Source organism: Fulmarus glacialis, unplaced genomic scaffold, assembly GCF_000690835.1.
Source record: "Fulmarus glacialis isolate BGI_N327 unplaced genomic scaffold, ASM69083v1 scaffold35103, whole genome shotgun sequence".
Taxonomy (NCBI): domain Eukaryota; kingdom Metazoa; phylum Chordata; class Aves; order Procellariiformes; family Procellariidae; genus Fulmarus; species Fulmarus glacialis.
This window is the reverse complement of record NW_009204192.1, coordinates 1-14554: the sequence shown is the minus strand read 5'-3', so window position 1 is coordinate 14554 and position 14554 is coordinate 1. Positions and strand designations below refer to the sequence as shown.

The window sequence follows — 14554 nt, the reverse complement described above, 5'->3', positions numbered from 1 at the left end:
CGGGCCCGCGCTGCTGCCGCGCGTCGGGGCTTGAAGCCACCCCCGGAGGCACCGGCCCCCCCGCCCTTTTTTTTTTTGTTTAAACTCGCAGTCGGTCTCTGACCGAAACTGCCGAATGAGGAATGGCAAGGGCCTCCGTAAAGCAGCAGTAACTCCCGTTTCCAGGGCAGTTGGGAAACACGGCGCGCACGTCTCTCAACCAGTGATAAAGCCACATCAAACATTGCACAATTCTTCCATAAATACTCACTTGATTTTTTTTTTTCTTTAAAGATGAGGTGGTTTTGGCCATGGTCAAACCTCTTCTATTTGCTTTCCACGGGCATTTGCGTAATCAAGTTATATTGGCACAAGTGTGTGTGCAAACCAGGTTTCAAAATCTGACACTGAAGTATTTGCAAGGACTGATTTTGAGCCTTTGTCGAACCCTACCATGGGTTACCTTGTGAATCCCCCAAAAGCTGCTCAGCTCTGTGAGATGGGTTTAGATTAATGAATGTGCACGCAGACCAAATTCACACACAAATTACATGTTAGTCTAATAAATACTAGAGAAACACTTGCAGTTGTCTGGTGGAGATAAACTACAACTTTGATGAAACATGACTTGCTTTTTGCGGTTATTCAGCTAAAGAAAACTGATGGTTTTATGAAACCCCTCGGGTCCAACAGATTTTAACACTCCTGATGGGCATTTGTGAAGGGGTAGGAGCGCGCAGTGACCCGAAGGAAGGGGCGAAGGGCAGAGAGGCGCAGAAAGCCGAAGCTGACCCCGGCAGGATCCACGGCTGGAGGCGAGGGGACGGGCTCTCCAGGCCACCCCTCTCCTGCAGCGTGCTGCCACCGATTTCTGGGCCACAGCTGTGCTCCGACCTCCCTGCCGGGGGTCACGGAGCACAGAAGGGGAACGACTGCTGCCGCAAGAAGCATTAATGAATCCTTTTTGACATGCTGCTGGGGCTGTGTTGGAGAGGAGGATGCCTCCCCGAATGGCTGAGGGGTGACAGCCCTACCCCCACGGTCCATCTGCTGCACCAAGTATAAGCACGGGCGGTGGCAGCATTAAGGGGCAGGAGTGGTCCAAATACCCGCCCCAGGCCCCTTTCCTTGCCACCACCCACTGTGGCTTAAGCAGAAGAGTAACTCTAAGATGTTCAGGATTCTTCTGTCTGCTCAAGTCAACCAGGGGCAACCAGGAGTATCGCACCAGGCCCGACCCCTGCCGTATGCTAGGGATTATCTCCAAGGAATAGATACAGGATAGGCGTACAAAGGTAGCTGGTGCAGAAGGGACGTATCTGGAAGGATTAAGTCTAATGCAGCATATGAAGGGGTAACTTAACCAGCACTACCACCAAAATGTTTTAATAACTTGAGCAAAAATCAGGTTTTCTAGACTTGACACCAGTTGGCCAAAACTATACATTCTCTGAGCAACCCCATAGCACTGGTACAGCAGACAATTCATTCCTCTCCAGAGCTACAGCGAGTTCATGCAGCACCTGAGCCACCCCGCCATTCTCACAGCCCTTTTGCCCTCATGTCCTCCTCTTTCTGACTGCCGCTGCCAGGAGCCTGGATGGGTAAAGCACATTTGTCCCCATTCCACAGACCTCTGGCAGACACCAACACCGGTCACCCTGCTTTCCCCACTCTTTCTTAAGTTATTAACCTAAAGTGGTCAGCTGTTTTGTAACCAATTTTTGTTTAACAGGAAAGGGTGCGCATGCCTTCTACGGCACGAGTTTTTAGAATGGTCAGTTGTGTTTCATACATGCTCTGACAAGATCTATGAAAAAATTAAGAGGGAGTTGTTTAAATACACGCATCAGGACTTTGGATTTATGGCCTAACATTTAGAGAAGTTAATAGAAATCACACAAAATACACTGATTATTTGCAAAAGTTTTTGTCACTTTTTCGCTTGTGTCAACAGTGCGATTCATATAAAAGAACTGGAACCTAGTTCAGCTTAGCGTTGTTTATGTCCTGTGCCACTCGCATCTTACACTAGAGGAGCCATGCTTGTCTCACAGGCTTAAGAATTCAGAGGTCTGAGCTCGCATGTAAGGTCTTTCTTGACAAAAACTGTCTTTAAAAAAGGCCCTTACTTTCTCAAATGAGGCCATGTTCTAGGAGTCTTTAATGGTCTCCCATTTTGCCTTAAACTAACCTCAAGGGAAACAGAGGACTTAAAAATACGATTTTTTTGATGATTTAAACACGGTCTTTCAGTATAACTATACTCACCGCAGCAGGCCGGGATACCATTCTCATGAGCAGCATTTTTGCTTTTGCAGCAAATTTCACATGAACCAGGGAAAACCCCAACCTCCAAACCAATCAGGGTCTCTATATCTCATCTGAAAGGATTACTGGAGTCTGCTACTTCCACTTTCTTCTGATCTCTCTTTCACCTCCACACTTTAAAAAAAAAAAATTCTAAAAATGTATTGACTGTGAGATCTGCCAGATTTGGTTGAAATTAATTAGCTATTCTGAAGCTGAATGACAGAATGATCATGTATGCCATGTCTCCATAGGAAAGGGAGAAAGGGTAGTGCCTACTGCACTAAAGCCTGGTTAGTTTTACCACCTCTTTTTGGTGGTAAAGCCTCTGCGAACTACTAACTAATCCTACACTTACTCAAGTTTTAAAAAAAAAAAAGCCATGACTCAAAATGGTAATTTAAAAAAACAACAACCAAACAAAAAAACCCAAAATTATTGAATATTTATCAGAGTACTAAAAAAGCCATTATTCTATTTTGTCAAAAGAATCACAATTTACACGAAAAAGTGCTTTCTCCCTATACTTTTCAAACAAAGCAGAGACACAAAAGCAAACCACGTTACTGGGCTTCAATTAAAACAAATAACCATTCAACAATTTTATCTTAAACATCAGTCAGCTCACTGGACAAAAAAAAATCCCAACACCCAGTACTTTCCATATCTAGCGTTTCTCTCAGTAATGATCTCAAACACAGAAAAGTGAATTTGTTATAAGTACTGTTTTTCTCCTTTAAGTATTAACGTCTTTTGGTGGTTTTTTTTTAGCAACATACCTGTTCTTCCCTTTAGAAGTCCTGTTTTGGAAGCTTGCACAACCCAAGGTTGAAGTTACATTACATTTTCTTGATCTCCAAAACTTCTCTGTAATTGGCACACAAAAAATACGATATACTGTTCCTCTGTTGTAGCATTTTACTACTGCAGTACGTACTTGCCACTTCCCACATGCTCCTAGGAGACTTCCAAACACAGCAGACATGTGGATACAATTTCTTTTTAATTCTGTTTTTGCAAGAAGTCATGTAATCACCTGTATCTTCAATTATTCTTCCCTAAAAAGATGACAGTTGAAATCACTGAATGTTTTCCCTGCAATGGAAAGTTGCCTCTAGCTTTATATTTTCCTGTTGACATGTTGGTTGTGCATTAACATTTACCACAGTAATTCTTCAGGTCATAAAACACTCGTTTTGGGATAATCTTGGTTAAGCAAAGAAGTAATTGTTTTAAAAAAAAAGCTACCATACAAACTTATGAAAATCGTGTCAGGTAATGAAATTTTAGTATTTTTCAATGGCTTTAAAAAGAAAGAGTCAAGTCACTACAGACATCTGAAGTAAATCTCTTTCCTGACAACTTGAATTATTCAGCGGGATTTCATTTCTTTGTGGTTCTTCCTTGAAAAAATAGGAAAATTTATCTTAACTGCCAACTTTGCAAGAGATACCAAAAGGAGTTTAGACAATCCTCGTGAAAGCTTATAGTTGAACAAGCCAAATTGACAAAAATACGTATTTTCCTAAGATGTAGATTTCATTTCTTCGGAACTTGGTGTTTTTAGTATTAGTCACATAGTGTGAAATCACACTCATTTAAGAGTTGATGAGTAATCAAAATTTGTCATGATCAGTCATGGGGTTTTTTTGCATAAGGGACTATAAATCTAGGCCTGAGACATAAACGTACTTTCATTTTGAACAGAAGTCACTTTTGAAAGCATTTTTATTTGTCTTATCCTATATGTCAGCAAATAAATGGATTTTTTTCATCCTTTGCTTTTGACAGTTTGTTTACTTATATGGGAATATGGAATAAGTTGCAGAACTGTAAAGCAGCCATACACTCAAATCAATATTCTGAGGCACAAGACATCCATAATGGTCTGATAATTACAATATAAAACTATACTACCAGTCAATTTACAATAATGCTGTTTGAAATGCCTATTAAAGCAGCCCAGACATACCTGAGAGTTCACAAACAGTCTAAGGACAGCTTTGAAAACAGGTAATTCCTGGTGAATGTGAAGACCTGCATGTGAATTCCTAACTTGCTGAAGGCTGAAACCCCTTACTGCTGCACCTCTGAGGCAGTCTGGAAAGGTCCTTTTCATTCAAAGAAATTATTCCCTCTTCATTTACCAGAGTTGTCCTTTAGGCAAATATGGCTACATTCATAGAGACAGGCAACATCTTTTGCTAGATAAACTCAGAGCTGCGGAAGAGAGAGGGGATTAAAAAAAAACCCCACACCAAACAAACAGGGAAGCCATAAGTAGACAAGCTTTCACGCACACAAGCATTGTTAATGCAGCCTGGATCCTCACACTTCTTGCCCTTGCTGAATGCCCGAGCTCCAGAAGCTCCAGGTGTTCTGGATTTTCTGGCCAGGGAGAAGGAGAAATAAAACCACAGGCACAGAGGCAGAAAGGAACAGACATTCGAGGTTACCTGAGAAGGAAGCAGGTTTGATGTTAGCTATTTGCTTCAAAGTACTTCTTTTTGTGCAAGTCTAAAGCTGGGTTATGTCATTCAGACGAACAGCCTTGCTTCAGACACAACATTGACTACCGTGCAAGTTTCATGACTCTTTTCCCCTAAGAGCACATAAAAGAAAAAAGGCTGCTAGAAGTGGTAGCAAAATCTTACAGAAGCCTTTCCTAATTTAACAAAGGTTAAATTATTTCCCATTTATATGTAGAAATTAAGAAAATCACCATCAGCAAGTATAATCTCTTGCCATTTGTAGTAACAGTTCACAAAATAAGTAATTTAAAATTCACCGTCTTACAGGCACCCTATTTTTTCTGATGTCTCTCAGTATCTTAGAGGAATACACAGAGGGGAAATATACTGTATTAACCTTTAAATGATGCATATTTAACTAAGACCTCTTTGGACTAGCAAAGAAATGACAATGCGAGTTAGAAAATAAAGCTCCTTTTTTTTTTTTTTTTTTTTTTTAACAGGAGAAGTGAAGCTACCGAGAACGAACAGCTGAATTAGACTGAGACACACCAATAAAGCAGTAGGGAGACAAGCTGATTTTACACTGACTGGTCCTTGCAAAAGTCAGACCAGTTCTATACAGTGACTGTGCAAGTTTCAGCAATACAAATTCTTATACCTGCTGAAGATATCAGGCATGTAAAAGCACATAAGATTTGGCATAAGTTTTAAGAACGTAATAAAACAGGATATATATTTCTGTTTAAATGCTTAACTACATAAATGCATACTTACTTAATACCTTTCCTGTTAAGCTAAATAGTCTCTACTAATTGCTCTCACTAGACATAGCTTCCTTGGTAAAGGAATGCACCCAGCTAGATGCCTGGTACAGTGAGATATAGTTACACATATACACACACGCACACGCATTTGACATACAGTTTCAAAGTTATGAACAAATTATACTAATTCCTACCTGTAACATGGAAACTGATGCACACTAAGGAGGGAGGGGAGAGCATATTTTTAAGTATCTTAACATGCAATTGCTCATTTAATAAAAATGGAGGGTGAGGGGGGGAAGAGGGGAACACCCACAGTTGTTCAAACCTGTGGGTTTTGAACCACAGTTCATAGCAGTTTTGGGGAACTTTGCCAGAGAGACAGAAGATATTTAGTTATTCAACTCAATGCTAATGTTCCCTTCATAAAACTTTGAAACTGCCTGGCTTTCTGCTTTACCCTAAGGCATCTGCTGCCCAATTCAGTGGATCTGTTCACACACAGAAAAGCATCAAGAAAAATTTTCTGCGGATTTATAATGTTGAAGGAAGAATCTCTGATACTGCAACAAACACTGCCAAATAAAACAGACTGTTATGTCACTGTGAGATATGACAGGTCACATCAATATTTGTGTCCCCCTGAAGCAGGATATACTACTGCAACACCTTTCAGTTATGAGTGATGTCTCTATTGATTAAGACATGTAGTATTGTCTTGTTTCTTTGGTCCAGCTGTATTACATGGACTGAACTTGCAAATATCTGTATGGTAATTCATAATTTAATACAAAGTTATTAATCAAACTTTAACTGAGGAAGCAATATTTAACTACTACAGTAACTATGGATTATCTCATGTCCAAATTTAATACAAAAACCATTTTCAAATTCACTGAAGAGTCACACCAACTGCATGGTTTCATGTGACTGAGTTAATACGTGTTCAACTACTGAATTTGAAAAATTTAGCAAAGTGATGTCATTTTTCCCCAAACCAGATGTTTCTAAAGCACTTGTTGAAATCATACGCTCAGTGGTCTCCTTTTGTGGAGGTGACACTGGAATGTCCTTAACAACCCCCTGCCCTCACCCTCCCCTTTTTAGGGGTTTGAGAATCTGAAAAGGACTGTGCATAGTAGGTAAGGTCACCTGTGTGAAGGCAGTCTGTCAGATGCAGAAATGTACTCTCCTCATGTTCAGCGACTCGCTTGGTTCAGGTCTACAGAAAACAACTGAGTTACTGGCGGATGTCTTCCCTAGCTAGTGTCTTCCCAACCAATGCTAACACATTCCAGACACCAACCAATCTTTTCTCCCTTCTCTACCTCCCTGCCAGTTTGGAGCTCTTCCCCAGTACCAGCTTGTGAAGGTAAACATTTGTCATTTTGTAACAAAAAATCATACACTGTACTTGATCTATCCCTTTCCCCCAAAAAAAGTCTCATAGCTTAATTATATACACTCTAAAACGAATGTGAGTACTTGAAGAAAAGAACACCATCCCATGTTGTATTATCTTTTGTTATTAAAAAAAGCCAAGAGGAAACCCTTGGTAAGAGTGGAGCATATTAATTATGACAAGACAGCATGACATACCAGTTGAGATTTAAAGGCCGCTAATAACACTTTTTGTAGTAATTAGTGCAAGATAGTTATCCCATATAAACAAATATTTGATGGTAGACTTCAGTGATAAACAATTCACTTGATGACATTTACATATAAATACACATAAATAAAAACCTACGTAATTTAGGTTTGTAGTTAACAAAAAATATGGTCTGAAATGAATTAAATGTAATTGTATCTAGCTGGATCAAAGCTCTTCCTCTAATGATACTCAAGTATACGGGGTATGAAAAGTATAATTGTACAATTCTCAATTTAGTAAAGTACTACTCTATAAAACAGGATGAAAACAGCTTTTACATTTTAATGTAAAGTATAAAATCGTATATTTACATTTACATACACTTTACTGAACTACACGGAGTAGCTCAAGGTAAAAAAACATCCCTTTTTGAAAATCTTTCAAAAAAATACATCAACTGCAGATATAATCAAAAGTTACTAAGTTAGCAGCTGACATAACATCTGTAGTAAAAATATATTTTAGGAAAATACCTGGAAAAATCTAAACACCAATAAACACTTTAAAACTATTTTTGAAGTAAAAATTGTAGCAAAAAACAGAATAAGCTAGCTAGGATAACAGGAACTATTGCATACTGCTCTTTAAGAGCCATGTAGCGACTTAGAACAGAAGCAGCAGATATGGTAGCAGTTACGTGGTGTAACAGTGGAAACTGGAGGAAAATAGAAAACTTCTATGTTTATTACCATTTTTACTGGGAGAAGTATAAGAAAAAGATGAGAGACTCCCTCTCACTGAGCACATCTTCCCATCAAACGCTAAAACAAATTGGTAAAAGGAACCCAATTTCAAGAGCCTTGGACCCCAAACTTAAAAACATTTACCATATGTACTTACAGTTCAATGGACAATGAATCAGATTATTACACTACAAGTTGCAGGTTAACTTTAAGAGTTAACACTATTTTGCAATATGAAGTGCTTTTTTAATATATATCTATATAATATATAGATATTTGTGCAGATTTGATAGAACAAACTGTGGAAATAGCTTTCTTGAGTCTTTCCCATTAACAGATCTTTATCTCCTACACAAGGAGTTTCAGGATTCAACAAGGATTTCCACAATATGATCAAGCTCATTAAGATCAGATTTACAATTAGAATTAGAAGTTGTAGTTGTTGGAGAAGAAAACGTTTCAAGCCCATCACAGTGTCCCATTTTTGTGTTGCTCATCATGCCTGTTAACATAGTATCAAGATCATAGTAAGAATTGTCAACTTCTGAAAACAGATCTTCAACAGAATTGGGACTTTTATTCTCCAGTGTCTCAAATATTTGATCTAATGATTTTTGAAAGTTTCCTTTATTTTCTTGTGGATTCTCCATTTCCCACACATTGCTCTGCAGGTTTCTCGGAGCTTGCACTGAAGAGGCTGTTGACATAGTTTCTGAACTATCTTGTGCCTGGTCACCCTCAAAGTCTTTATTGAAAGTACTATAGCCTGGAACATGCTTTCCCTCAGCTTGTTCCCTAGATGAACGACAGAGGATATCTGTTGAAACAAGACGATCCAGGGATGCCTGCCCTGTACTCTGTGTGTTTATCATCTGCCAAGTCCCATCTTGAGTCATTTCCTCTTGGATCTGCCGTACCGTGTTGGCTATAAGTACCGAACGACAAAGGTTAGGTTCAACCAGCATGTGACACAGCTGAAGTTTAACCAAGGACATATCTAAAAGTGACTGCCGCTGAAGATTATATGAAGGAATAGCCTTAATACCAGCCAGAGTTCCTTCAATATCTTCTTCGCCATCAAAACATTTTCTCTTTAATCCTCGCACAAACATTGTGTCCTGTTAAAAAAAAAAAAAAAAAAAAAAATTCTTGTACAATGTAAACAGCTCAAGAGGGAGGGAAAAAAAGACTAAAAAACAAACCAGAAAACTTTAATCTTAAATTTAAACAGCAAATTCTTTTAAGATAGAAACATCAGAATTTTCATACCAGGTTATAGAATGGCCAGTGTGGTACAACAGGGATCAGGAACACATGGACTGGGTCCCAAAGACGGCACTCGGGAACCAGGGGTGAGCAGGTCCACAAGTCATGGCATCGGAGAGAGGCAGGGGCTCCCAGCTCCTGGCTCCCATTAAGCTCCACACTTGATGGAACTCAGGAGCTGCTGCTTCACACAGAAGCAAACATCTCAACGGCTGTATTTCACCTATTGGAGAGGCAGTTTCTCCTCGCTCCTCCTGAGTTTCTACCGGCATGCTTAGCCTCCAATTTTGGAAATAAAAATACAACCTGGCACACCATCTTTAAAAGATTTGGCCCCTCCAGAACATCAACATGCCTAAGAGAGTGACATGAAAAAAATACCATGGGCAGCATGAACTTGAAAAGGTTAGCTTATTTTGGCTACAGGGAGAGTAAGATCTAGATTTGTTCCATATAACTTGAGACATTCAACTGAGGTGCCTGAAGCAGTCCTTCTGGTTCCCTTACTCAGGTGAGTAACTGGACTGTGTAATTCCAATATGAATTGTGCAAGTCCAATAAGAATAGGCACAGTCATCCTCTGTATGGGCTTCTGTGCTTCTTTCCAGTTGACCGTAAGAAAGCAAAATTCCTGTATTCCTAGTTTAGGTTCACCAGCTAAAAATGAGCAGGGTGCATCCAGGTTTCTCATTATTTACATCTAAAAATCACTTGCTGAATTTTCCAAGGTATGACTTTCAAGCACTAGCCTCCAGATTTTCTTCTGAATTGCACTAATTTTGACAAGAGTGCCCCATGCAAATATTGCAGATGATCTCTTGAAATACAAAGTAACTACTTTTTTTTTTAAATGCAGTAGATGTCACTTCTTTTAGTCTTACAAAAATTAGGCTGCAAATGAAAGTTAGTACCTGATCTTTACATTTATGCACCTTTGTTACGTCCCTTCTAAGTCTCCTGTCCTTAGAATTCCTGTTTGCCCAATATTTGGGGATTTTTTTTAAATGTAGTGACCCAAACAACACAAAGTTTTTCAAATAAAAGCTGGTAAAACCAAAATACTATTGCAGTGTCTTTCTGTATCATTTTCCATTTCCCTCGGTAAGCCCTAACCTCTGCCTTGCTTTTCTGGATGCTACAGTATGTTCCACATATTTTCAGAGAGCACTCTCAGCTTTTTCAGAGTCACTAAAAATCCACTAAAGTTCAACACAACATTGTTCCTTTCAAAATACATTACATACTTATCTACTCTGAAAACCTGGGGATGGCACAGTAGCTAGATAAACATTTGGTCTGACTCTGCACAACACTTCTTACATTGCTGTATATATCCACGAAATAACCCTTTTTTGGATTTGCCGACTCTTAAAGATTTCTTTCCACTAAAGGTACAAAACTCTTTAGAAATCATAATATACAGAAACTACAATATAGAGTATATGAAATTGGTCTTATGGTCATTTTTCATAGACTTTTTAAAAGCTATCCATGGATTACCAATATATTAAATGCTTTGGAAGTTTCTTTTAAAATTTTCTCCTGTAACCCAACATATTTGCATTATTCCAATTAAATACAACCCAAGTTTTTGCTTGATAGTGCCTTTTCCTGCAACTTCCTATCGGAGGATATCCCTTTTAATTTTTCCTACAAAGTTGTACATACAGTAATTTCTAAACACACACACCCCATGTGAAACTTGACCTCTAGAGACATCTTTTGGGACTACTAATCAACCATGTATGATTATGTCATCAAACATTAAACACTGTGCAGAGTTTGAATCTTCTTTTATTTCAACTTATATTCTTGTGAAGAATAATGAAAACTTCAATTGAATGTTAACCTGGTTTTCCTACATCTACTATTCTAAGGCACACCAACAGAAGAACAGAATGCAGCAGAAAACTTGAAAACCTCAATACATCACACACACTTGAGTGTGTAGAAGCAGAGGAAAAAATGTTTATGGATTCTTAAAGGTAAACCTTTCACAGCATTCGCTGGACTTTTTTCTGTAACGCTTACTTCCAATTAGTATCTTACATCATAAAAACAGTTCTTTGTCACCCTGTTCCTGAGATTGCACAAAATACTAGATTACGGTTTCATTTAAGAAGCAAAAAATGACATACCAGTAATTGTGTTTGATGTAGTCCTTCCTCTTCTCCCATGCTACTGAGCAAGAGTCCATACAGTAAAAGTTAGAGCACCACCTACCAAGTAGCGGGAAGCAAGATGTCAGCCAAGTACAGGAGATGCAGAACAAAATAGTTTCCTACACCTCTATATTTTGTCAATTGCTTCAGTATCTCTATCCTCACAACACTCCTACAAACTCGAATAGTACTATTAAATGCAATTTACAGCTAGAGCACAAAGGTGATTTGCCCAACAATACACGCAAAATCTATGGCAGGAGACAGAAACTGCCAATTTAAGTCCAAGTCCTAGGCTATTACTCCGACCTTTGGACCAGCCTCTCCCTTATCCCTATGCCTTTGCCATTTAAAGAGCAAACAAAATCTTTAGCGATCATCTGAAAAATCTAAAAGCATACTGAAAGCAAGTCTTCATTACTTTTATCACAAAACTATACAGTTTTCACCTTTGTTGTACAAAACTATGTATCTCTGCAGCTTCTAAACAGAGCAAGCACACACAAATACAAAACTGAAACATAGCAAAACCAGGGAGAATTTTCCTTTACCAGCACAGAAACTTTATGACTAAGATTTACTTTGCAAGATGACAATAACGAAAGTAATGACAGTAATTAAATTGTTTTAATTATAAAGGCTGAGTTTTAAAACACATTTAAGGCAAAATAAGATTTGATATACCAAATACAACTACCAAACACATGCAACAATTCCTTTAATTACTGAAACCTAAAAGAATGCTCCGTTTCAACAGGCTACAAAAACTTATATGATAAAATATGAAAACAATTCAGATATTTTTCTAGACATGTCTGTACAGTACAAGACAGTTCGGTGTCTGCAACTGAAGTACATACCTAGAAAAGAAACAAGTAGAGGATGCATATGGACATCTATTTTTGTTTTCTATTTTGGCTGGTAATAAATTTTTCAAGAGTGCTTGCTCTCAAAATTGGGGGGGAAGGAGATGGTTGGCAAAAGACTTGGGGGTGGAGGGCACATAGTTTTCCTCAAGGAGCTGCATACTTGTTAAAATACCACAACAAAAAAAACCACCTTAAACACTGTCAAGCCCAATCTTTTGACTCGATCCCAAAATATTCCGACTAAAATGCTGTTATATCATGGAAACTGTATTTCAACCAACTCATAGTCTCATTCTCTTTTACAGACTGAGCTCACAGCAACATTCAAGACAGGGTCATGAGGCATATGAACTACAACTCCAGTGAGACACCATAATATCAAGGCAATAAGTATTTCTTATTTCTGTCAAAAACCTTATGATGCTATAAAAGTTCAGAAGTTTTTGCTCCCTGGGCATACTTTCAAAACACTCTATAAATGAAGGGCAATCTCTTTGAGAGCCTGTATACGGTAACTATTTGAATCCCCAAATTCCAACTGGATATGCTTTTAGTTTAGGGTAAGTGACAAGGGCATAAACTTTGCTTAAAAAAAAAACTCAACCAAACAAAAACTCACAAAAACCCCCACAACAACTACAGATAAAGATGATGCAGTCATGAGAACAATAAATGAAAATATTTTCTGGTGCTATTTTGGACATCTGAGAATTTTAGAGGAAGAGGCTTTGGCCGTTTGCCTCCCAAAATAGCAGACTGATACAGGAGGGGACTGTTGATGGGAACGCACGAGTTCTCGGTAAAAGAGCCATTATCACGTCCACAAACGAAAAGACTTAGGGGATATTGGCAGACCAGTTCAGTCTGTAATCTATTAACATACTAAAGAAGGAAAAGTTTTCTTATGCAATATAATAATGTGTAAGACCTGCTGCATGTGATTCCAGGTTCTTCCCTAGAGCAATAAAGAAACCATGTGGACCTCTGTTAGCATAAGCTTAAAGAATATGCCCATCACAGCAATTATTTCTTCAGATTCTGTTAACTGACATATGAGTGTGCCCCAGAACCTAAGTTCTCATTAAAAATAATATTAACTTCATAGCCATTATCAGATGCAATTAAAACCTTGCAAATAAACAACCTTCCCCAGATTTCCCTGCACTATCTCCAACAAGCACTCATCTCAAGAGAATACTAAATTTAAAACCTAATTAATTAAAATGTAAGTATGTTTCTCTATTGATTTACATATTAAGATACTCAAAAAGGTATTAACCATTGTGTAAAACCTCTTGATACATGACAGCATGATTGCTGCTGCTTTAGAAGCAAGGTGTTCAAAATTCTCCGATAATTTCAAGCAGCATCTGTCTCTGCCCAAGAGGCAATATCTAGATTAGCTGTATCATCTCCCTTCTTCCACTGCTATCCAAGTGTCAAGAGCCCAAATTCAGTGTGTTAAACTTAACCACTGTTTGAAATACCTGTACAAAAAAAGATGTCAAGGAGACAACAGCTATCTGTAGCATAATACAGCATGAAAAAAGGAGTTTGTTTTGAGTTTTGCTGGTTTGTTTTTTGTTTTTTTTTTTTTTTGTTTTTTTTTTAATAGTACCACAGGGAGCACAGTATTATGCAATTCATTAAAAGTTTTGCTTTTGGGATTGACAAATTCCCAGTCTGCTTTATAAATAAGGGGCTTGAAATTTGATCCAATTCTTACTAGAGCATCAACTTACACATTCCAGATTCACACTCAATTCAGATTCATGTAGTAATATGCTGCCAAAAATATACTTAAGTGCTTAAGGGGAAAAGTCGCTTCCTAAGAGTTGGGGTAACAGAGAAGATAGGAGATTTTAGCACTGTTCATCCTTAGGAGAAAGCACACAAGACCTACCTAGGCCAGTGCTGGAGGTTCACTTAAGCAGGGTGCTTTTTCTTTTTGTACAGCCATAAGTATAGTGATGATGGTTAGCATGGGAAGGTAGGAAGGTATTGTATCTGCCCTCTACCACTCTAATCCCCCCCCTCCAAAATTGTCCTTTATAACAACTGTGGGAAAAAATCAAAGCTATGTGTAATGGTGAAAAGAAGATGGAAAGCCAGGTACTCCTCTTTAGACATGCATATGCGTGTGTATGGTGGTGTTAAGTTACAAGGTGGACTGCCTGTTCGGACTGGGACAAACGCACCTATAAAGCACCGGGGTTTGCCCCCCGCCCCGGGCATAGGGGCTGGCAGGCACCTCTCCAGGACACGAGGGCTTCGGGAAGGGGCACTAGCTGCCGAGGAAGGGCAGTCTGGGAAGCTGGGGCAGGCGCACGCCCAGGGCAGGGGCGACAGCAGGCGGTGCGAGGAGCAGAAAGCTCGTGGAAACGCAGACGACG

The 14554-nt window shown here is 38.8% G+C and overlaps 1 protein-coding gene across 2 annotated transcripts; it reads right to left on the bottom strand.

The window, feature by feature from the left end:
* Window positions 1-7037: 7037 nt before the first annotated feature.
* On the bottom strand, window positions 7038-11354 carry CDCA4 (cell division cycle associated 4). 2 transcript variants are annotated; one of them, XM_009574901.1, is made up of 2 exons: window positions 11269-11354; window positions 7038-8982 (listed from the first exon to the last, which is right to left on the bottom strand). In XM_009574901.1, exons 1-2 carry the CDS (start codon window positions 11305-11307, stop codon window positions 8227-8229), a joined length of 795 nt encoding a protein of 264 aa, XP_009573196.1. In that variant the 5' UTR covers window positions 11308-11354; the 3' UTR covers window positions 7038-8226. The 2 variants fall into 2 exon arrangements, with proteins under 2 accessions (XP_009573196.1, XP_009573197.1); XM_009574902.1 differs by lacking the exon at window positions 11269-11354 and adding an exon at window positions 9134-9178.
* Window positions 11355-14554: the final 3200 nt, after the last annotated feature.

Excerpts from the sequence above, each read along its gene's own strand:
- CDCA4 (XM_009574901.1), bottom strand. The coding sequence starts at position 11,307 with ATGGGAGAAGAGGAAGGACTACATCAAACACAATTACTG. Across the intron at positions 8,983-11,268 it reads TACATCAAACACAATTACTG|GACACAATGTTTGTGCGAGG; the intron begins GTATGTCATTTT and ends TTTTTTTAACAG.